The sequence below is a fragment of the Amblyomma maculatum genome, chromosome 10 (assembly GCF_055883805.1).
Source record: "Amblyomma maculatum isolate TAMU_Amacu chromosome 10, ASM5588380v1, whole genome shotgun sequence".
In the NCBI taxonomy this organism is placed as follows: Eukaryota; Metazoa; Arthropoda; class Arachnida; order Ixodida; family Ixodidae; genus Amblyomma; species Amblyomma maculatum.
Window position 1 is genome coordinate 144,832,042 of NC_139353.1, and position 25,205 is coordinate 144,857,246.

Genomic DNA, 25,205 nt, shown 5'->3' on the forward strand with positions numbered 1-25,205 from the left:
AGGTAAACTTGATTTGTTATTAGAGATAAATAAGTTTATAAATTTCTTCAAATCTCCTGCAAAACAACTCTGCCCGCCTACGTTCCTTCGCCGAATCTGCATGCGGTCTGCTTTGATTAGCAGCCATCAGAGACGATGCGAACATCCGACTTCTTCTGATCGAATGAGGTAAGTACGGCAAACGCAAAGTTTAGCGATCCCTATTTGAAGGATTTTATTGCAGCAAAACACGACGAGGAGGTGTTGGCGGCGCGCTGCATGCATGCTCATTACTGGAAGCGATACATTGCCGCGTTGCTAATTTACCGGGAATGTGTCTTCCGTGTGCGTGAAGAACAGTCGTGCACGGATAGTGAGGAGACCTGGCTGCTAGGACACATCCGGAAGATTCCAGTCCAGCCCATTTTGAGATACATTTTTCATATTCCGTTATACTTGTGTGGTTGAGCCGTGTCAGCCATACGTGACGTCGCATCTCGGTGAGGTGTCTCGTTCGAGTAGAGTTGTTCGTGTGGACTTCCTTAAAATGCCGAGATCGTTCGCGCAGCTCTTCAGATTTCGTTGTTTACACTGTGCACGCGTCTATTACAGTCTACGATAGCTCAATAAACAACATAGCTGCGGATGCTACTGCTTGTAGAACCGCACGACAGCACTTGATACGTACGTTCGCTCTGTTCGTTCCGTGGAAACAGAAATGGCCGACGGCGCCTCAATTATCAACAACGCATGGCGCACAGCGCGTCAGTGAATACCCCCTATAAACCAAATACACACAGAGTCACTTGCCTTACAAGCTGCAGTCAGGTCCCCTGTCACTCAAAATATGGAAAACGCCCGCATTGCCTTTAAAGATTTATGCTTTACTCGTGAAGCGCCTAGTAGTAAATGCCCCGAGAGAGGCCTCGCCGCGTGGGAGGGTTCCGGAGTGCTGGAGAAGCGTCTGCTTTTCTACGCGAGGGGGACCCGGGGCCTTGCGCGCGTCGGCGTCGCCCCCTACTCATCGCTCGGCGGCTGTGGTGACTCACCCGGTCGAGAAGGTGCTGGTCATCTCCAGAAACTTCTGCAGCGCCTAACGAATGACGGCGGATGGCTCGGCGGGAGTAAGAGAGATAGTTTGCAGAGTAGAAGTTACTTATACGTGCTCGCCTGTCTTGGCGCGGGCGTAACAGACAGACGCGGCGTGTCCTATTTGTTGAGGTCGCGTCGCTTCAGCAAGCCAGCCAGCCAGCCAGCCAGTGTTACAGAAAGTATTCCAGCTTCAAGCGCTACTGCTCGGCTTCCGGGCTCAACCCGCTGCTCGGCAAGCCCACTGATCTGCGAGGGAGCGGTGCTCGTCTTACATGGCGGCCACGTCGTGACTCTCCAGGCGTAGGTCTGCAACAGTGCCCGGTGAGCGATTTAGTGTTTATTTGTTTGACTTTCTCATGTATTGCGCAGTGTTGTAAAGCCTCCATGTTTATTGAGGCCTTTTTAGTTGCATGCTTTGCATTGCCTTTCTGTGAACCTCTTGCCTGTATTTTAAGTGTTAGTGTGAATTATTGTGTATCGTCTCTGACTGCATAAAGTTTGTTTTGCTTGTTGACTCTGACTCCAACCCTTACTCTGCCTTGAAACGGCTAAAGCTGGACACCAAACGGCGACCTCCTTCTGTCAGTACAGGTAGTTGATTTCCGGCTGAGCTTGCTGGGCAAGTCGAGGATATCTCCCTTGAAACCGGAACGGCCACCCCCACTCATTCTAATGATGTCTAGGCATGTGCGCACCAGTAGTAGCACATTGTTAATAACCTATAATTATTAATGGGTGACATCCGCGAGTTGTCAACACCATAGCTCTTCTCGAATGGAGTTCTTGTTGGTTGGTTGGTTGTACAACTTTTATTTCCATCGGAAACGGGGAGTCGTGCGCCCGCGGATTAGAGGCTGGCAGGTAGCCCTTGGCTTCTTGCGGCCTCTTCCGCCAGATGGACGGTGCGGTGCTGGATCGCAGGGTCCGCGCTTCGCAGCAGGGTATCCCAGGCTTCTCTACTTGTAATATTTTGCCCTCTCCCTGGAGATTGTGGGCACTCCCAAATTATGTGGTCGAGGGTCCCTCTCGCCCCACAGTGTTTGCAGAGATCATTGTCCCTAAAGTCTGGTAGCGCGTGAAACGCCCAGACCGGGTTCATGAACGTATTAGTTTGTAGCCGCCTCCACGCGACAGCTTCTCTATTATTTAGTCTAACATCTGGCGGGGGTACCAGTCTACGTCCCAATTTATAATGGTCGATGATTTCCCCATAATTTTGCAGACGCTCGTCGTATGCCCAGTGTTCGGGGGGCTCGACGGCTACCCGGAAGTAGAGAGCTCGGGCTAGCTCGTGAGCCGCCTCGTTACCAGGGACGGCAGCGTGAGCGGGTGTCCAAATTAACTGAATTTTCCTATTTATTGTTCTTTGGGTGAGGATTTTGGCCGCCTCCGGCGATATCCTCCCCTTCCCAAAATTTTGAATGGCAGTTTTGCTGTCGCTAATTATGAACTTGGCTTCTGTTCCTACGCAAGCTAGCGCTATCGCAACTTCCTCCGCAGTCTCTATGTTGCGGCCTCTGATGGCTGCCGCGGATACCGGTGCCCCTCGGCCATCGACTACCGAAGCTACCGCCGCACCTGTTCTGCCACTTGCCGCATCAACATAGACTACTTCCTTTGTTCCCATGTTCTTGAACCGTCGCTCTAGAGCTTCAGCTCGTTTGGCCCTTCTTTCGACATTAAATTCTGGATGTATATTCCTAGGGAAGGGGGGGACTACCAAGGCATTCCTGATTTCACTATTAATTGTGACTTTTTTTTGAACTCCCCTGTCTGGGTTGAGGCCTACTTTTGCAAGGATTACCCTGCCCGTCTCGGTCATGCTTAGTCTCTCTAATTGGGAGACTCGCACTGCCTCCGCCAATTCTGCCCACGTGTTATGCACCCCGAGTTCAAGCAGTCGTTCGCTCGAGGTACCCATGGGCAGTCCTAGCGCCTTCTTAACGCATCTTCGAATCAGGCAGTCTAACTTCTCTTTTTCGCCGGCCTTGATGTCCAGGTAGGGCGTGGCGTAACTGATTCTGCTTATTACATATGCCTGGATTAGTTTTAGCAAATTTCTCTCCTTGAGGCCTCTTCCTTTAGTGGCGACCCTCCTCAAGAGCCCGAGGGTTTGCATCGCGTAACTTTCTAATTTTTTCAGGACCTCTCCGTTGTGACCGTGGGATTGAATGACCATCCCCAAAATCCTGATCTGATCTACTTTTGGCACCGGTTTGCCCTCCACCTGAATATGAAACTCCCCGCTATTCTTGCAGCGGAGGTACCTCGGGTTATAAACGAACAACTCAGATTTATGCGGGGAGCACGAAAGTCTCCTTTTAGCCGCGTAATCGACAATGATGTCGGTCGCTGCTTGCAGGCGTTCCTCCGTACTCGCATCGCTCCCATGGTTAATCCAGAGGTTAATATCGTCCGCATACATGCTAAAATTTAGCCCCTTGATTTGGTTAAGTTTACCCGGGAGGCCTCTCATTGCCACGTTGAATAGAAAAGGCGATAGCACTGAGCCCTGCGGTGTGCCTTTGCTTCCTAACTCTATCGTAGGAGATTCTAAATTTTGAAATATCATGCAGGCTTTTCTGCCCGATAAGAAGTCTTTTATGTAGTTGTACGTTCTCTCCCCTACTCCGAGCACTTCGAGCCCTTCGAGAATAGCCTCGTGCCTGACATTGTCGAAGGCCTTGGTGAGGTCTAGGCCCAGGATCACTTTGGCGTCTCTCGATCGCGAGTCTATGATATCATGCTTTAGTCGGAGCATTACGTCCTGCGTGCACAAGTGAGGTCGGAAACCGACCATTTCATGCGGCCACAGGTTGTTTTGCTCCATGAAGCACGTTAATCTCGTCTGTATTACGTGCTCCAGCAACTTCCCTACGCATGAGGTTAGGGAAATCGGTCTCAAATTTTCCAATTGCGGGGGTTTTCCCGGTTTGGGTATTAGTATTATGTTTGCCGTTTTCCACTGATCTGGCAACTGGCTCGTTTCCCAAACTTTTCCAATGAATTCCGTTAGTAGACTAATAGAGTCATCGTCTAGATTCCTTAGCATTTTATTGGTGATCCCATCGGGGCCCGGGGCTGATTTAGTTTTTAGTCTTACAATTTCCGCCCTTACCTCTGCCTCCGTGATGGGGGCGTCAAGCGCCTCATTGGGTGTGCCACCGTAGCTCGGGAGTGGGGAACGCTGGTTGTCTGCAACGTACGTTTTTACTAACTTATTCATAAACGCCGCATCGTCACCTTCAAAGGCGTGCCTGACTTTTGCCAATCTTATTCCCGATTGAGTTTTTAAATTTGTTGGGTCCAGCAGATGCCGGGGCATGCCCCACGTTTTGGAGAGATTCATGCCTCCCTCCATTTCGTCGCATCTGCTGAGCCAGTTTTGTTCGCACAATTTGATCGCGTAGCTTTCAATTTCCTTGTTATGCCTCGCGATTCGTCTTCTAAGATTCTTGTTCCACTTTTGTTTCTTCAGCCTGCGTTCCATGCTTTGTTTAGCGTCCCACATGTGGAGCAGTCGGCTATCTGCTATACCAGGAGCGTCCTCTCCTACCAGCGTCTTTGTCGCCTCACCAACGTGGCGTTTGAGTGCCTCCGTCCATTCCTCAATGTTCTCAATTCGTTCTAATTGCGCGGTTGCCCTGATTTCTCTAAATTGATCCCATTCTGTAACGGCCGGTTGGCACGCCCTGCGCGTCTTGATGCCCTCTTTGAGGACCGAAACGATAATGAAATGGTCACTGCCAAAATTTTGCTCAGAATTTTGCCAGTCTAAACCCTGTAAGTTTTTTGAAAATGTCAGGTCTGGGGATGTGTCCGCACATACGCTGTTACCCGTCCTCGTTGGATGATCGGGATCCGTATGGAGGGTGAGACCTAGCTCGTGCGTGTCCTCCCATAGCTGCCTACCTTTGGTGTCCTGTAAAGCATAGCCCCATTCTTGATGTCTGGCGTTAAAGTCACCAACAATCAGCAAGGGATTATTCCCGGCCGCCTTGATGGCTTTGCGCATAAGGGCCCTAAATCTAATTTTCTTTTGCTTGGGTGAGCTATAAAGGTTAAGAAGGAATAGACTGGGATCCTTCTTTCGTCCCGTTAATATCTCGAGAAATACGTTCTCGATATCTCTCGAATTCAAATCGTGTTCTATCACCGCTACATTGCGCTTGACAAAGGTCGCCACCGTCGATTTCACGCCTCTATCGCTGTTGAACACCTGGTATCCCATTAGTTTGGCTCCCTTCCCTGTTTCCTGAAGGGCGATTGCGAGGGGGGTCTCAGTTATGAGTGGAAGGTATTGCTGCAGTAGCGCTCTCTTGCGCTGGAAGCCGCGACAGTTCCACTGCCAAATTTGGTTTTCATTTACGCGCCTGGCCATTTTGCAGCTGGGTTAGCGTTTGCTCGACATTCTGCTGCCACGTGTTGACGGCTACGAGTTCAGTTCGAACTCTTTGCACTTCCCCTGCAAGTGCCTGTACCTGGCTCTGAATTTGGTTCATGAATTGGGTCATTTGGCTCATGAATGAATTCAACTTTTCGTCAAGCCTATTTTCGAGGGCTTGAAACGGGTCGGTTTCATTAATTTTGCGCTTCACCGGGGGCGGGCGAGACGCCTCAGTCGCCATTTGCTCATCCCCTTTCGCCGGTGGCGCCGCTTGTGGCGGGGCGACTGGCTGAGCAGGTGGCAGCTGCTTCGCGGGAGTGGGAGGCCCTTGCTTTTCCGCATGCTGTTTCGAATTTTGATTTTGCGTTAGCTTTTTAATCACCCCCTTAAGCTCCTCAATTTCTTTTTTAAGAATTTCGACTTCCTCGCCTTTCTTATCTTTCCTAGGTTTAGCCTGGGAGGCCCCGCTGTTGAAGCTTACATTTTTCTGGTCTCCGCTGGCGTTCCGCTTGGTCCATGGGTTGGCCGCGTCCCTCGAACTCGACCGTCTCCTGGACCCAGACCTGGAGCGTCCCATGGACCGAGAACTGGAACGCCCTCGCTGCTGCGGTGGCGTCTCGTTAGCGGTGGATTCCAAACTTGGGAAGGAGTCTTCTCTAACACGGAAGTCTCCTCCTCCTTCCTGCTTGACTTTCGGTCGCCCTCTGTTGTCGTCGTGCGCTGGCTTATCCTTGACTTTTCGCTCCCATTGCTTCTTCTTCACCTCGTACGGAGTCCTGAACATTTCCTTACATTTTCGGTCACCAAGCAGGTGGCCCTTGCCGCATAGCTGGCATTTTGTCTCGCATTGGTGACCTTGCGGTGGCCTCTCCATTCCGCAGCTTCTGCACTTGAGGTTGCTCGGGTCCGGACAGACGTCCTCCCTGTGACCGAGTCTTCCGCAGGCATTGCAAACCTCATATTTTTTGCGGTAAAGTTGACACCGCTGCGCCATCGGAGTCAGGCGAACCCATCGTGGTACTTCTCTCTCTTCAAAGAGAATTAGTACAGTTCTGGAATTTTTGCCGAGTCTCCGCACACCCAAAACTGGCGGGTTGCCGTGGATTCTCAGCCTCTCCATGATGATCTCGTCAGTATAAGTAAGTGGCACGTCATGTACCACGCCCTTGCCGCAATCTTCCGGCGTCGCCACGTAGGCAGTCAATTCAATCTTCTCCCCCTCGAACACGAGGTGGGTTAGGCTCGCGTAGCGTCTCTTCCTTTCGGCGCTTGTAGTTGCCACGAGGATCGAGTGCTGCTTAATATTCGTCGAAATGACGTCCTCCCCGGCCTCGCCTGGGTGGATACCAGCTGCCACGATTATTGCGTCAGCCAAGATTGCGTTGCCAAACTTGAGCAGACGCACGAGGCCGCCACGTGGCCTCAAAATGATTTTCTCGGCGCCATCGGGTAGGCGAGCATACTGCTTTTCCACCGATTTCGCAGCCATTTTTCTTCCAGCATTCTTCTCAGCAGCTCGCTGCTTCTCAACTTGTTGCACGGTCTTCTCGAGCGGCACATATTTCTTCTTCTTGGTGGTATACCATTGGCCAGGCACTTGAAATTCCTCCAGATCTACCGGCGTTCCTTCGACAATTTCCATTTTTTTAAGCTTTAGTCAGCTTCACAAGGCTAGGGGTGGGTCCCCGACGGGGCCGCCGCGATCCCAGGGCGCCGCGAGACGCTAGGCCACGTTAGGCCTAGCTTCAGCACGTAGTCCACCGAACAAAGTCCGAAAAAATCGGAAACAAAGTCCCACCTCGGAAAAACTGGTATTCCTGTGGTCCTCTTGATGCGTTCCGTCGATTCGACACAAAATTCAAAAACGCCGAGCCGATGAATTGCCCAAAATAACCGAAATTGGCGGAGCCCATGAAAGGCACGTCCGCTCCTCGACCACCTGGACACCAGCTCCTGTTGAGACTGAAAGAAGAATCTGGAGTTCTTGTCGTCTCAATGCAGGGTCAATGAGGATTTTTCCATGACGAAGTTCTGCCATTCATTTGTTTCAACTCGATCCGCCTGATCTTCTGCTCCACTCTACAGCCGACATCAGATGCTTCCGAAAACGTCTGGGGCCGGTAGCGCTGGCGAAAGGTCAGCGTTCGGAACAGCGTATTTCAGCCGGCGAAAATGTTGTGGAAAAGTGTCGACAAGCCACATTCAAGAGGTGATGCTCGATACCGGCCTTCGCGAAAGTTGTCGGTAGTATTTAATGCGAAAGGATATTTCGCCTCATGAATGGCTTAATCACAGTGTCTCGCCAAATGTTATCGCTAAAGTGCATTGGTGCTAAAATGTTTCGAGAATTTGTGGGATGGAAGGTGAGGCTTGAGTGGGGCGCAAACCTCGCCTTTTTAGTGGCATCCAAGGCATGCAATGCGCCACCCAGTACCTCTACCGGATGTAATGTGTAGTTCAAAACGTCAGGCGAGGCTTATTACATATGAGGAGGAGAGCCGCACAGCGATGAATGCGGACGTCCGTAGCAGCGCAAACTAAAGCATCCGTTCGCCAGACTACAGCTTCTTTCAGATGACATCTCGCGAACGCCGCGCTTTCGACAGTCGAGGACGAGGTTGACGAACTTCGCCAGTATCTACCCAAATGAACAACTGAGATGAAGATTGAGGCTGCTTTGTAAAACAATCGTGCATAATTAGTGGAAAGATACCAAATCGAACCAGAATCCCTTCACACATATGGTCATATTTGTGAATAATTATTGGGCCTCAGTTACACACATTTTGTTGTTTTAGCTTAGCTTAATATTCAATAAATATCATGGCTGCTTGATGCGGCAGAATTTATATACATGGGTGTAATTCTGAAGAGACAAAAAATTTTCAGTCGTAAAGAAGCTAGAAACGGCAACCATTTGCTTTATCGTTACTGAGTGATTGGTCACCACGCGTTATATGAGCCAGGGGGAAGGCGTTAACGCGAACTTGTTAATCCATCAGAGTGATTGGTCACCACGCGTTATATGAGCCAGGGGGAAGGCGTTAACGCGAACTTGTTAATCCATCAGAGGCGCTAGCTGGGTCTACTAAGTTAAAAGCATTGCGTCAGTGATTCATCAATTACAATATAGATAGAAATAGACCATTACCTGGGATTCAGCGCGCGAAAACAAAACTCTTACAGGCCCAATTTCTCGTTTCGCAGATTATCTTTAGACGGGCCTTCAACTTTTTGAATGCACGAGAGAAAGCTTTAGGTAAGTACTGGCAAGAATTCATATCAACATGATTGACACAAATGACAGACCTCATATGGTTCACAACGTTACGGTGGTTGTATAATCTAGCACATTATATGAATGCGTAAGAATTGTGCGGCTATGTAGGTGGGTTTCGCTAGGGCGTGACCTTGTCGGAGCTTTAAAAGATGAACTATTGGTATATAGAAAAAAGATGATACCATCAGATACAGTGTAAAGGGAACGTGTGGAAGTGACAAAATGATTCAAATGGGTTAACTAGGTAATTAAACATAAGTAATTAAAACTATATCGCCAAAGATTCCACGCGACCCTCACGCCATTTGCGTGAGCACCGATTTTTGCGCGCACCGACACATATGAATACTCTTTTTTTTCCACGGACAGTGTTTGAATGGAATGCTCTACCCCAAGTTCTGAATTTTTTCACCCTCCTTGATTGATGTACTGCAGCTGTTGGTGCTGTGCATTTTGTTATTTTGTCTCATTGCATCATGTACTTGCTGTGTTATTCGAAATTAATGCATAGATTGTATAACTGCTTGCTCTTGCTGGCCTTTTTGCGCTTGCTGATGTCTGATATATTGTCACTTATGTGCCCTCCCTCTCCTGCTTCAACATGCGACATGTCCGCAGTATTTCATAAATAAATAAATAAATAAATAAATAAATAAATAAATAAATAAATAAATAAATAAATAAATAAATAAATAAATAAATAAATAAATAAATAAATAAATAAATAAATAAATAAATAAATAAATAAATAAATAAACTAATTAGGTGTGTAATTGGGAGCCAAGATGGCCGCCAGCCAGCTTTCGAAGGCGTCCGTATTAAAACTGTCAAAACGGGCGTTTCATAGAGAAATATTTTATGCGGTGTTTCTTTTCGGCTTGAATGAGACTAGAAGATAAAACTGCTTCGGGGTGCATAAAAGATATAAAAATCGATGATTGCATGAGATTTCTGGTTATTTCGATTCTCAGCTAATCGCGTGTCTCAGTGGAACGCCCCTTGTTCCTTTGAACGCATCGAAGTTCACCGGCGTTCCATAATTGGCTTACACGAAAGGAAGGCGCAGAATCTGTCACTCGCGAAAATCGCGCTGACACATCTCACCGACAACAAAGCAATTAGGCTTATGATTTTTTCTCCAAGGTTCTGCAGTGGCCTCGGAAATTTCGTATCGCAATTTCGCAGGCGAGTTGCTTTACCGGTACTTACCAGGACGATGATGTTCAATTTTATCGATTGTGTCCCCTACGAATAAAAAAAAGAAGAAAGCGTCTAATAACAGATAATGCAGGGTACGCTGGATAGAGTCTCTATTCAGGAAATTACGATTTTGCAAACAAGTAATTTCGTGACTTGGTTTACAATATTACGAGACTTATTTAAACATATACGACTAAAATGTGCACTTTTTTCTAGCAAAAGACCTGGGATATCTACGATGACGGCTTTTTCTCTCAGTCTGCGAGCATTAGCTCTGGCGCTGGTGGTGCAGCTTGTAGCCTCGCTGCTAAGGTTTCGTTTCATCAACAGCATAATTACACTTCCGGTTGCATTGAATCAACTTACGTGAATCGATGGATAAAATTATTTTTGGAATGCGGGTTTGGGAAAGAATTGCAGTAGATTTTTCCTGTCGTTTTTCATTTGTCTTTCGGTATGGTGCAAAGTATCAAGGTCTTGTTTAAAGCAAAGGCCAGAAGAATGAGTCAGTGGGGACTAGTATGGGAGGGCTGTATAAATTTCGGGATTTTACCATACATTAAAATAGCGATGCAGTATTTTAAAATGGCGGCAGACTGAGCAACAAGGCAGGTCAGACGTAGGTTGTTTGTTTGAATCTGCAAGCAAAACGAATTTATTCAAACAGCGCGAAAACGACTGACACTAAGGAACGACGACACAGGACGAGGGCTGTCTCTCAACTAATCTTATACGCTATGGTAGACTACTCATACGCATGGGCGAAAGAAATCACAAAAATATAGAAAGGAAGGAAAGGGTTAAAAGCGCAAAAAAAAAAAACGAATATGAAAAGTATGTAGTAAGGTAGGCCACCCTCTTTGTCATCTTCCGTCTAAACATGCAACCTCAATATTGGTTAGATATATGTTCGGTTTGCTGATACAGGTGTCGTGATGTTTCGTGATGTATAAAGATTCAACTACGTCTCGCTTTGTCTTATCGAAGTGGCGATAGATTATTTTTTGTTGATTCGAACAAAGGGGAGCTCCCCTTGCACGTGAGACAGTGGGCCGTGACGCGTGAATTCTTGTCTCTGTTACGGACGGACATTCTTGTTGCGCCCTTGAAGGCGTGTGTTGAAACATCGTCCTTTTGGCCCTATGTAGTTGGCGCCGCAAGAGAGGTCAAACTGATACACGACGCCTTTGGTGCATTCAACATGGGCTTCTTCGTGGCGTGTAGTGCAGCCGTTACGAATACCACTGTTCGGTGCTTTGAGCTTGCGACGCACGGATGAGAATATGCGTGCTAATATCATCGGAGCAGACAGAAACACATCTACCTTGTACCGCTTTGCCGCATTATTCAGACCATGCGAGAGGCATGGTCTGAAGAATGTGCTTTTTCAGTGATTTCTTTTCGCCCGTGCGTATAAGTAGTCTACCATGGCGAATAAAATTTTAGTTGAGAATCAGCGCTTGTCCTGTGTTGCCCTTCGTTAGTCCTCGTCTTTTTCGCTCTGTTTAATACGGACAGATACAAACTAGCGCGAATCACTCAACTTCTATAAAATGTTTCGTCTTTTGGGTTGAAGTCACAGGCGAATCGCGTTGACCACGCTTCGGGGCGGGTCCTCCTGTATAGTCTTGGCGGATAAATTTGCACATTCGCTAACGTAATCGAAAAGCGTACTAGCTGAATCTGTTCGTAAAAATATAAAGTAAAAACAAATTTTCACGAAACAACTCCTGAAATGAGCTGGATTGCTGAAGATAAAAAATTTTCTTGTGTCCACGACTGCACGAGCGACTACATTCAAAGTTTGCTAATGTTTCCTATAGCTGGAGAACAAACCCAGTTGGACACCAAATTTCTGAGCAGAACCAACAAGCAGCGTTGACTGTTATGGACACAATCAAACTTGGGATAAAGAAAGATAATTTTCATAGAACTGCTTACAGGGCCGATGAAAAGCTATTTACTAGGTCTAGAAAACCACACGCACAATATGCCTCCCAAGTGTAAATGCTTTAATATCCGCTTGTTTACGCCATCGAAAATATTGAAACACTATATCAGGGTCATTATTACATTGTGGAAGACGTTGCTTCCACAAGAGCCGCTGATAAACTGATTTAATTCAGCCGCTGCGTGTCAGCTCCTCTAGCTCTTGCTCAAAGCGCTCAGCGCTGAACGCGCTACCACAACACTTCACCTCCAAGCGCGCGGCTCTAAACGTACCACCACTACATGCCTCCCCTCAAAAGACATCGCAGTCCCAGCGGACACTCTTTCGGCGAGGCGAAGGAGGGCAGCGAGTTATCTGGTTGCGAAAGAACAGGACAAAAAAAGAAGTGAGGGCAGCTGGTGAAGGTAACGCGGTGTTGTCGACATGCGCATGCTTTACGCGGTCGGCGGACACTGCGTTGTCTTATACGTTTCTGTCGCCCGCGCTACGACGTGATGAGTCCTCCATCTCCTGAGGGGGAGGGTGGCTGAAGTGGGCGGTGGACGCCATCCACGCGTAATAGAATTTGCATGCTGCTGTCTCTCAAATCGCGGGGGATAAAGGCGGGCTTTCTCTGGCGCGCGCGTGTCGGAAGGGCGGAGATACGGGACAGGAGCGTAATTAGCCGCTCAAGGTAAGACATGCCAGGAGGACACACGACGCTCTTTGCAGGTGGGCGCACAAAATTGGCCGGTAGACGCAACGATGCGTCATAGAAGAGATGAGAAGAGGCAAATCCGAGGTCGTCCTTAATGGCCATACAAGTTCCTAAAAGGACAATTGCAAGGAAGTAGTCTACTGCTCCGGGAGGTCGTACGTCATGAGCGAAGCCTTCAGCTCATACCTCTCGACCAAACCGCTGGCTTTCAGATTGTCAGCTGTTGCTTTGATGTAGGCGATGCCGAGAAACTGAGTCAAACTGGCGAAATTAAAGTACGGATTTGAACTGACGATCTCTGTCGGTGTCGAAATCTGCTAGAACGCTGAAATGGGCGATCCAAGAGGAAATGAGTGTGGAGACAACCGTTTTCGCGGTTTTCTTCGGTACAGGGGTGGTTTGCGGCCAGCGCGTAAGGCGGTCAATTATGGTGAGCATATAGTGGTAACCATACGGAGATGAAATTGGTCCAACGGGGTCGATGTGAAAACCTGAAAAATGAGAGTGCAGCGGCTGGAGATTTCCTATAGGGGTGGTAATAGTGGGACGTAGTGTGAACCGTTGATAGGCAAGACACAGCTGAGTCCAATTGACAACGTTGGCCTTGAGGACAGGCAAGAAAAAACGCTCCGCAACGGGACGCTGAGAGGCACGGATACCGGGATGAGGAAGGCAGTGAAAATCATTGCAAGGGCGAGCCGTAAAGGCACCGTAATATAAGGGCACGTGTTTCCAGCGACAAGGTTCGCACCACATATAATGTCGACGCCAGGATGAGCGCCAGGAAAACGTACAGGTCGTAGGTGCAAGGATGATACTCGTGATGAACAGCGGGCTTGAAGTTCTTCATCCTGTTGTTGATAACGAGCCAGGTGTTGCAAGGTAAAATAAGGGGCTTGCAAGGCAGGCACACGAGGGGGGAGGGGGGGTGTATGCGAGAATGTTACGGGTGCCCTTGATATCACGAATGTCGCTAGAAGAAAAAAAGCGTTGATGACGACTGTGTATTGCAATTTACCGAATTTAAGATACTGAAGCAACTCACCGCCTGTGAGAAAGACTAGGTAATAGATAAAATAAATTTAGGACTATACTTGTGTTTATTACGTGCTGAAATTTCACAGCGCCTACACTGAGTTTCGCCCCATTGAAAAACGACTGTTTCTACCGAGACTGGGCCCTCTAAAATAAGAGAGCGCACTGGCTACTGAATCGCCCCTGTCGGATGAATAACAGTGCTCCAGTAGAATCTGTAGTGCAGTGCACTCTCGTTCTGTGCATCAAGCTATATACGTGTATTGTTTTGTGCAATTGTTGGAAGCAGGTTATTGCGATCATACTTACCTTCGTTGGAGGCTGCTTGTAGGACAAAGCAGGTCTTGGGCTTAGCTTGTCTTATATACTGAATTTTAGTCCCCAGGGACGGAAACAATTCTGGTGGGAAATAGGAGGTCAGCACAATATGAGGAAGCAAGCTCCCGGTGTTTCGACAGCGATTTGAGCGGACACTGAGCAGTGGTTTAAACAATATAGCGCACCATATGGCGACGTCAAAGACACCACTTGTGGAATTTTGTATTATTGCCTTTTAATAGCAAGCAGTCGTAACAAGGCCGGCACATTCATACAGAAATACGGCGGCGGCTTAGCTCAGCTAACCATGCTTATGCAAGCGAAAGCTTTAGTGAAAGCTGGTTAAGCCACTGCTTAGCTCGGTAGACATGCCTTGTTAATTTCATCTTTCGCTGTCCGTTGAGCAAGGCGAACCTCCGCTCTTCATCGGTTTCGGCTGCCCACTTTGGACTGCTAAATCCTTCCAACGGTCGGCAATGTCCAACGGATAATCAGGCACTTTCCGATATCTGCGAGTACCCAATCTCGAGTACATCGACTCCGGGTGACCTGATTCGTCCATAGCGAGGCACTGGGTGGGCAGCGAACAGACAGCGAGCGAAGACAGCATCAATGCGGTGGCTGGGCTGAGCAGCTCCCGATTACTTTCATTACGCGTTGCCGAAAACTACAGCTATGCCGACGGCTTTTCGAGCGAAACAGGTTTATAAGTTATCGAATAATACAAGCACAAATTAAGGAAATCGGGATTTGGCGAGTGCTAGAACGCAAACGAAGAACGCGCTAAAGGGGCAGCCGAAACGGATGAAGAGGAGAGCTTCGCCTTGCTCAACGGTAAGCGAAAGATGTAATAACGCGCTAAATTGGTGCAAAATAATTAAAAATTTAAAAATGGGACCTTAATTATCCAAAGGTTTCCACTCTGCATTCCACGCAGGAATCCCAGCTCTCCGCAGGTCATCGCGCCGCCGAAAGGCGACTTCTACGGGAAGCCTAAGATGAGTCCTTTTTGTGAGCACTTCACTTTTTTGGGCACTTTTCCCGCTCTTTTTTTCCATCCGAAGTCCGCTAGCAAGCCCGCTCTCACTCTCTTTTGTGTATTGCAGCTTAAACATAAATAAACATGCCAAATCCAATAAAAGAATAATTACAAAAAATGAGTTTGCTTGAGTGAAAATTTAAACAGACAGGTCAGTAAGCTAGCGCCACAGATTAGCCAAGCATCACTGCAGTTATCTGTGCGACTAACAAGAAAAAATTGAGCGCTGATGGTCACATATATAAACGACCCTTCACAGACACCATACGTAGCCATGCAGGCATATATTTGCTATCTCTACATGACAGTCTGATTTTTGAAACTATGCCCTAGGAGTAAAGAAAGAAGAACGAAATTAATTTTAAGAATCATAAAAGAACGAGGAATTAATACTTGCAGCAGTAGAAGTTAGGTTTTCTTCGTGTAAGGTGATTTAATCGCCTTACGTGCATTCCGTATGTGTCGTCTACAGTGGCTCTAACCGGCTCTGATGCCTGACTTGAAGGCACGTTGCTTCTGTTGCAAAATATATTTGGCACTGATGTATGTATCCTGCCTAATGTAGCCGAGCAAGCGTGGACTACCTGAGTACACATGTACCTGCGCTGGAATTCAGGAACGTTTACGTATCGTAAAACGTCTCTCTCAGCTTGTTATTTCAGCAAGAAGCTGACTAAATACTGTTTAAGTTGTATATATCAGTGGGCGAGAGACTCTGAGAGTGTTTGTGCAGGAGGAAAAGCTTTGCTCACTCTATCCACTGCAACACGATCCGCCTCTTCAAGCCGTGACAGCTAAGGTCGGATGGGGGCAGAGGCAACTATCCGAAATCTTGTCACTGATTATTGGAACGTCGAAATTGCAAAATGTTGCCTAAATCATGGCGCATGCCTGCGGCCAGCGCAAGATAGCAGATCTAAAAATTGATGGTAAAGGCATTAACGTTTAATTTGTGAAAGGTTCTTGCGTACGGTACGTAAAGTTACCTATGCCGCAAGAGTTTTACCATTGTTCGTCGCTTTTTCTCAACGTCCCGAAACCGGTCGGGCTTTGAAGAACACCTTACTAGAAGACCTCAGAAATTTCCACCACAGGGACTTCCTGAACGTGTACCGACATCGCGCAGTACGCGGGCGCCTTTTGTGCACCCATTTCAAAAGCGGCCGCCGCTGCCGGGATTGAGTACGTGTTCAGCAGTCGTGTGCACTAACCATTGGACCATCACGCATTAGACGCTTCAGATTAAGATGATATTAGGCAAATCGCCGAAGCCCTGTGCATTGCGTGTAAACGTTCCACACACGACGATGTGTCCTGACAGTTGCTGCTTTGCGAGATCGCCGCCACTATAGCGAGAAAACGACACGTGTATATACTACTGATAGGTTACAACACTTGTCCCTACATTGAGAGATATAAAAATATTGCTGAATGATTTTTTGGTAAAAATATCCAAATGAAGGTAAATTATAAACTGTACTGCTAATAGTGGAAACAGATTTTGTTAGGTTTCTACGCTAGAGCAGAGCTTGTACCCTGTACTGTGTAAGAAAGCGAGCTGCAGCTGGCACGTTAATTTTCATGCCTTTGTTCTTGTACATCACTAGGCCTCAATCTCGAATGCACGGAAGGCACCCATGTCGCTTGAGCATTGGAAATAAAAATTTTCGGCATTTATGAGGCTTTTGCACGCGCATGGCTGGTATGGGACAGTCAGAGACCGACAATCTTTCTACTGAGACGTACAGTCGTGAGCAAAAGTGGTATACAACACTCAGCCGATGGCGGAGTTCGGAAAACTTGCATTGCAAGGTCATCTAGAAACAGCTATCTAAAATCGAGACAATAGTGACGGTGCCCCATTTTATCAACATGCCTGTGCCACTGTAGCTGTCCCAGTCGTTGTAACTAGAGGGCATTTAGATGCAGTTTCCCGGAGCTCCGTCACCGGCTGAGTGTTGTATAGCACCTTTGCTCACGACTGTACGTATATGTGTTGGCGATGCGCAGTACGCCTTGGCATCATGCTGTGTAATAAAGTTGGAACGTGAAACGGAAGGGGGCTCAGGCTGCGATCAGCGTGTCTCCCTTCCCTGTCGCCCGCACCGATCGTCTGAGCGGAGCATGCGTAAAGCGAAGAGAGCGCAGGGAAGCAAGCAGCACAGTTGCTGAGACACAGGCGGAGGGAGCGAACGGTTCATCTGTGGCTCGTTTGGGAGATGCGAGGAGCCCGTTTCACCATACTGGGCCGCCGCATTCAACCTAGTGCCGTGTCGACGATCACCCGATCGAGCCGGACCTTAATTACGCCATAATCCCCGTATGTAGACTCTCTGCATACGCTTTGGATTCTATTACTCCTGTTTATTTCTACCTTGCTGTGTTTCTTCCTGCAAGCAATTAAAAGCATTGTTATTATCATCACTCATAGAGTCCTTTATGGCCAACACACTGCCACACGCGAAACGTGCACAGGCTTACCGACCTTAACAAAAATAAATATTTACTAATCCTGGCTTAGGTCGAGTGGGCCGACGAGCGAGTGAAGCGACCCTGTGACTCCATGGTTTGCGTATTGCATATATTCGACGAGCAGTTTGTGACAAGGACCCAGAGGTTATTAAGCGGAGTCGAGCCTGCACACTTGAAGTTGCGAAGTCCACAGCTTAGCCCGCTTATTTGGAGTGCTGGATGGAGGTGGGCTGAATGTGAGATTGTAGATTACCTTTTCTTTGCTCGTGACGTGGCACCAAAACAGGTATTTTTCGGGCATCCCATTTATTGTTTAGACCTCGCTTGAACACTGCCTAGTCCGGAGCTGAGCACTTTGTGCGATGACTTTTCTGTTAGACGGGGGCATACTAGCCCTTTGCCCACACGTAGATGCTGTATGTCCTATTAGGGCAGTACACGGGCAGCCGTTGAGTGGGAGTGCCCACGCTTCGCCAACTCCGGTGACCATGCAGTGGCCCTGGAATTTTCTGCATGGTGGGTTGATGTGGGTATACTAACCGTTTGCTCACATACATCTGCTGCGGGTCTGATCAGGGCTTTAGCAGGCAGTTTGCAGTGAGGGTGCACAAGCTTCGCCAGTGTAGTACCCAGGGCTCCGACCTTGTATATGCTGCAAGGGACTTCTGTGGGCTAGATGCAGGCCGGCACACTCCGGCAATCGGTCCCCTCGGAGCTCTACATTGACATTGCATAGTGGGGAGGCCCGCTCTTAGCCATATTGTAGTCCCCCGCATTGCTCGCAGGTATTTGCTGTTGGAAACATTTGGGCGGCCCCGCCTGGTGAAACCGATGGACTGCCTACAAGGGGACCATTTAGGAATGGTGTGGGAATTTTAAGCGTACTTTGCTCACACTCTCCACAAGAGGGACCAATTCAGAGTTTATGTCGGCAGCCCCATGCCCAGTTTGCCCGTGTCACATGGGCCCGTAACTCTGTGCTACCGGGGAGCTCTCTGAAACAAAATCAAATCTGGAGTGATAACGACCTTTGCGCTGAAAGCTAAAGCTTCCAATTCAGGGTAATTTGGCGAATATTGTGTGCAAGATTTATAAATTTAGTGGCATGGACCCACCAGGAACCCAATGGTCTAGAACTAAATTCTTTTGCCACCTTCCCATATAGCAGCACCTACTTGAGCGTGCAGCTCCTAATTCCTCAGTTGGGTGACGTTGTTTTTTTTTGGGTCATACAATTGGTGGACTAATCAGTGCCAGAGCGTATCCTCTGTCAGTTACTACATAAAGGGGCATGCCAGTGACTTTTTGCTCACAAAGCTGACGACAGATATTTTAGTGAGAGGACGGGTTTACGCTGTCGCGTTGGATTATACGTTAACAGAGTCGAACGATGAGCTAGTTGGTCACACATCTCTTGGAAGAAGCCAGCACAGCAGGTAACAACGACACAAAGCGCAAGAGGCACACAAAGACTGACACTGCACTGACAACTATATTAACTGAAAACCGCACATCTTCCTTCTCTTCACGTCTGCAGCCAACTTCTTTCTTGTCGTTAACATCCTTGTGTGCGTGTGCGTGCCTCTTGCGCTTTGTGTCATTGTTACCTGCTCTGCTGCCTTCTTCCAAGGGATTATACGTATAATGAAAACACGGTTTATTTGTCGCCATTTTAGTAGCAGTATAAAACGCCCATATTAAGCTGATGAGTCGATGATCACGTTTTCTGCCAACTTCAATAAAGGCCCTGGTGCGTTCAAGCTCATAAGGCTTTGCGCGTAAGAAGAGGCCAGTATGCCTGCAGTGTATCCCACCCTCATCCAAGACAACACTGGGTTTCGACGCTCAGCACCTCCTTCGCTCATTTCTTGCATCATTTTCTTTGCAACCGTACTTTAATTTCGAATAAAGGTTACGAACTTGAGAAAAAAAATTGATGTCGCGGTTGACAATGCAAAGCCACGATGTTTCTTTTCACTTAATATTGTAGCTAGCTCGATTAGCTTTAGGCCTGTCTCGGTAGATTTCCTCTTCTATTCCGGCTCTACACATGCATACTTTATCCGTATGCTCATATGTGTATGGCGACATACATGGGAGTGTTTCGTTCAGCACTGCATTTATTTTATTCCGGTTAAAATTTAGTTGAGCTTCTTCGCTTGAAAAGCACCTCTTTTCTACCAAGGTCATCTGGGGTCTACTAACATCAAGGAATGAATATTTTATAATTATGAGAAGCGGTGGCGTAGCGGTAGAACATCCGCCTCGCATGCAAGAGGACCGGGGCTCAAATCCCGGTGCCGCGCAATTCTCCACCGGATTAAAGAAAAAAAATCCGCGTGTCGATGGAATTGCATAAACAGGTTTGGGGTGCGACCTGATGCCGGTGAACACCTCCGGCAACGCACTCCCTCACCAGAACAGGAGTTGGCCACCCTGGTGCAGCAATTGGCCGCAAACTCTCATGATAAGCTCCACAAAACCCCGGCCCTCAGTCACCAGCGGCTGCGGAACAACTGACCACGGCGGCGGTCAGACCTGTGACGCAGCAGGAGGTGCTAAGAATGCCTGGTTCCGCTGGACAGGCCGCAATTGGAAACTGACCTTGGCAACGTTTAACGCTAGAACCCTAGCTAGTGAAGCTAGCCTAGCAGTACTATTAGAAGAATTAGAAGGTATGAAATGGGATGTCATAGGGCTTAGTGAGGTTAGGAGGCCGAATGAGGCATATACTGTACTGAAGGATGGGAATGTACTGTGTTATCGAGGCTTACCAGAGAGGCGACAAATAGAAGTAGGTTTCCTTGTCAATAAGTGCATAACGTGTAATATAGATTAATTGTATAGCATTAATGAGAGCGTGGCAGGCATCGTAATTAGGCCTAATAAGCGGTATAAACTGAAGGTTGTACAGGCCTATGCGCCAGCATGTAGTTATGATGGCCAGGCAGTTGAAAGCTTCTACGAAGATGTAGATTCGGCAATGCGAAAAGTAAAGGCGCAGTATACTGTACTAATGGGCGACTTCAATGCGAAGGTAGGGAAAAACAGGCAGGAGACCAGGCAGTAGGTGACTATGGCATTAATTCTATGATTAGCAGGGGGGAGTTACTAGTTCAGTTCGCAGAGCGCAATAACTTACTAAGCATGAATACCTTCTTCAGCAAACGGAAGAACCGGAAATGGACATGGAAAAGTCTTAACGGGGAGACTAAAAATGAAATCGACCTATAATGTGTTCAACCCCCGCCATTATGCAAGATGTACAGGTGATCGGGAAAGTGCGACGCAGTGACAACAGGATGGTGAGGTCCCGAATTAGCTTAAATCTGAAGAAGGAACGCAACAGATTAGTAAGAAAGAAACCCATCAACGAATTAGCGGTGAGGGGGAGGGCAGAAGAATTCAGGATCTTGCTACAGAATAGATATTCAGCTCTAACCGAGGATGGCGATATTACCCAAGAAGCAATGAACAACATTTTCAGAGATATCATTACTGAGTGTGCGGTAGAAGTAAGCGGTAGGATAGTAAGAGGGCATACCGGTAAGCTGTCTAAGGAGACGAAAGATTTGATTAAGAAACGCCAGAGTATGAAAGCTTCCAATTCAACAGACCAGATCGAATTGGCCGAGATATCAAAGCTAATCAATAAACACAAGGTGGCCGATATAAGGAAGTATAACATGGAGGAAATAGAGCATGCTGTAAAGAACGGGGGAAGCCTTTAAGCGGTTTCGTCTTTCCAAATTTTCGTCTTTTCCGCAAAGACCGTTAAGACAAGAGGGGTGGGGGAGTACTCATTGCAACTAGGCAGGAGCTTTCATGCACATACATTAACTTGTCATCAGATATCGAAATATTGTGAATCTTACTTCACTCTTTACCACACTTAGTTCTCATTGGCGTTTGCAACAACCCTCCTAATAACAGTTCAGATTTTCCTCGTAAATTTAACAATGCATTGAATGAAATCAGAATCAAGCACCTCAATGCCACAATTCTACTCTTTGACGATTTCAATTTTCCTACCATCACTTGGGAGGCTCTAACAGCTATGGGTAACAGCGATGCTAATAAATTTCTGGATATTTGCCTTAATTTCAACCTCGTACAAATAATATGCGAACCAACTTGTGTAACCCATGACTGCGCTAATACCCTCGATCTCATATTGACGGACCGTCCTGATTATGTTAAATCTGTCACATATCATCCAGGTATCATCACAAAATAATACATGCATGTTTCACCATTAAACCCCTTTCTCGCAAACAATTAAACTATATGATAAGGGAAACTATACTGCCATTAATAACGGTCTTCGCGCGTTCCAACTTTTTTTTTTGAGTCAAACTTTAACCAAAGAACAGTTCATGACAAGTGGTCACTACTCAAAAGGAAAATTGAAGAATTGGTTGAAACATTTATTCCTAAAATGACCGTACAAAACAACCAACAAAACCCATTGTTCACCAACACATTAAAACGAAAAAAAAAAACGCCTTTACCGCTCAGCTAAAAAACAACACACTGACAACTCATGGAATAAGTATTACGAGGCCGAGAAAGTATACCTAAAGAAAATTCGTGAAGCCAAACGCACCTTTTTTCATTCCGATTTACCTAAAATGCTGACCACTAACCCCCGGAAGTTTTGGAAAGTCATTAATCCACAACATGCGCGTACCATTTCAATCGCTGATGAGTTAGGTGAAACAACCTCTGATACAGACTGCGCCAATATATTTAATAAAGCGTTTTCATCCGTATTTACTAACGAACGTGATCCACCTCTTCCTGTACAACAGACATTTATTGCCTCCCTTACTTAATATTCTTTCCTGCAGGAATCTTATCATTGATAGAAGACATGAAGCTGTCATCTTCTGCAGGTATCGACAATATCAACACTAAAATACTGAAAAACATCAAAGACACATGTGCGTCTTTATTATCATTGTTGTTCACGCAGTCACTACTCACAGGCCAACTACCCAACGATTGGAAACGTGGGAAGGTCGTTTCAGTCTTTAAATCAGGTAACAAGAAGTCGCCATCAAATTACCGCCCCACGTCTCTACCCAGCGTACCCTGCAAAATCATGGAGCATGTTATCTATACCCATATCATGGCCTTCCTTGATTCTAACAACTTTTTTCACCCCACGCAGCATGGGTTTCGTAGGGGCTACTCTTGTGAAACCAAAATGGCTATTTTCGTGCATGACCTGCGCATTAACCTTGATTCTAATCAATAGTCCGACGTCATATTTTTAGATTTTGCTAAATCCTTCGATAAACTACCCCACAAACGCTCAATGATAAAACTTTCCCCATTAAATCTGCACCCCAACATTTTAAAATGGATTGAAGAGTTTCTAACTAATCGCTCCCAGTTTGTTACTGTTAACAATAAGTTGTCTAACACCCTTCCGGTGACGTCAGGGGTTTCCCAGGGATCAGTACTTGGCCCCCTACTTTTTCTTATATGCATTAATGACCTACCAACACATGTAGCCTCTAACATACGCATGTTTGCTGACGATTGTGTAGTTTATTGTACTATCACTGGTCTCACTGATCAATCAACACCACAAAATAACCTTAATGCTGTACATAACTGGTGTGACCACTGGCTAATGGAACTTAACCCACATAAATGTAAACTTTTATCCTTCCACCGTCGTCGTAATCCTCTTATTTTTTCCTACGCAATCTCTGGAGTGCCCCTACAACCTGTTCAGTCGTATAAATAATTAGGCGTAACACTTTCTAGTGATCTTTCTTGGAATTTGCATGTAACTAACACAATATCATTGGCCAATAAAACATTAGGATTCTTAAAACGTCCTCTACATGGCGCGCCTCAACATGTTAAACTCTTAGCCTATAATTCACTCGTCAGGTCTAAACTGGAATTCGCGTCACCAATTTGCAATCCCCATCAAGCTTACCTTATTAATTCTCTCCAGTCCGTTCAAAATCGCGCTGCCAGGTTCATCCATGCCCTGTATTCTTATGATGTTAGTGTCTCTGCCCTAAACACAGCCTCAGTTTTATCATCACTATCTCTCCGTCGTCGAACTTCAAGCCTTTCTTTATTCCATAAAATATTCAACAGTCCCATGCGGGCAGCCCCTTATATTCTTCCCCCAGCACGCATATCACCCCGCACCAGTCATCACCTGCACGTCGCCCGTCCATTGTCACGCACCGTTACCTTTTCGAATTCCTTTTTTCCCAGCGCAGTGCGCAGACTGGAACGGCCTCCCAGGTGGCATCGCTGTTATCACCTGCTCATCAAAGTTCTTTGAAAGTGTAAAAAAATATGTACACTAACAATGTTTTTATGTTTCCCACCCCTTATGTAACGCCCCTTCCTGGGGCCTTTAAGCAAATAAAATGAAATGAAATGAAATAAACAAGAAATTGGGCATAGGCAAAAACCAGATGTATGCGATAAGGGACAAGGCGGGCAACGTCATCACGAATATGGACAAGATAGTCAAAGTAGCCCAGGAGTTCTATACAGATCTCTACTGTAGCCAAAGTAGTCAGGACCGTAATGAGATTGGCTGTAGGGAAAAACAGTCAGACGTTCCACCAGTGACGAAGGACGAGGTCAAGAAAGCACTGGAAACTATGAAAAGGGGGAAATCAGCTGGAGAGGATCAGATAACTAAAGATTTGCTGAAGGACGGGGGGGATATCGTGCTAGAACAACTGGCCACCATGTATACGCAGTGCCTGGTGTCATCGACGGTACCGGAACCATGGAAGAATGCAAACATTATCCTCATTCATAAGAAAGGGGACTGTCTGCTTACTGTCAGCTTACTGTCTGTTACGTATAAGGTATTTACAGAGGTAATCGCTAATAGAATCAGGACAATCTTAGACTGCAATCACGCAAAGGATCAAGCAGGTTTTCGGAAACGGTACTCTACTATCGATCATATCCATACCATCAATCAGGTGACAGAAAAATGCTCGGAATAAAACCAGCCCTTATACATAGCATTCATTGATTATGAAAAAGCATTTGACCCAGTTGAAACCTCGACGGTGATGCAGGCATTGCGAAATCAGGGGGCAGACGAGCCGTACGTGAAAGTGCTGGAAGATATATATAGTGGCTGCACCGCAACCATAGTTCTGCATAAAGAAAGTAACAAAATTCCCATAAAGAAAGGTGTAAGGCAAGGAGGCACAATCTCCCCAGTACTATTCACAGCTTGCTTAGAGGAAGTATTCAGAAACTTGGAATGGGAGCAGTTAGGGATAAGGGTAGATGGAGAATACCTCAGTAATCTGCGATTTGCTGATGACATTGCCTTGCTAAGCAACTCGGGGGATGAACTGCAAATAATGATTGATGACCTAGACAGGAAAAGTAGAAAGGTAGGCTTGAAAATCAATAATCAGAAGACTAAGGTAATGTTCAGCAGCCTCGGGAAGGAACAGCAGTTTACATTAGGTAGCGAAGTACTGGAAGTAGTAGGCGAATATGTCTACTTAGGACAGGTAGTAACCGCAGATTCGGACCATGAATAGGAAATAACAAGAAGAATAAGATTGGGATGGACGCAGGTTATGACTAGCAGCTTACCGGTGTCGCTCAAGAGGAAAGTATACAACAGTTGCATCTTACCTATACTCACCTATGGGGCTGAAATGTGGAGGATAACCAAGAGAGTTCTACTTAAGTTGAGAACAACGCAGAGGGCTATGGAACGAAAAATGGTAGAGGTAA

The 25,205-nt window shown here is 46.7% G+C and overlaps 1 protein-coding gene across 2 annotated transcripts in view; it reads right to left on the bottom strand.

The window, feature by feature from the left end:
* Nucleotides 1-25,205, bottom strand: part of LOC146177634 (uncharacterized) — a 130,502-nt gene that overhangs the window by 29,402 nt on the left and 75,895 nt on the right. For both annotated transcript variants that reach the window (XM_084580525.1, XM_084580524.1), the window contains 2 exons: nucleotides 13,931-14,020; nucleotides 9,948-9,983 (listed from right to left, as the gene is read on the bottom strand). In XM_084580525.1, the coding sequence (XP_084436651.1) occupies nucleotides 9,948-9,983; nucleotides 13,931-14,020 (126 nt within the window). The remainder of the gene's footprint in view (nucleotides 1-9,947; nucleotides 9,984-13,930; nucleotides 14,021-25,205) is intronic.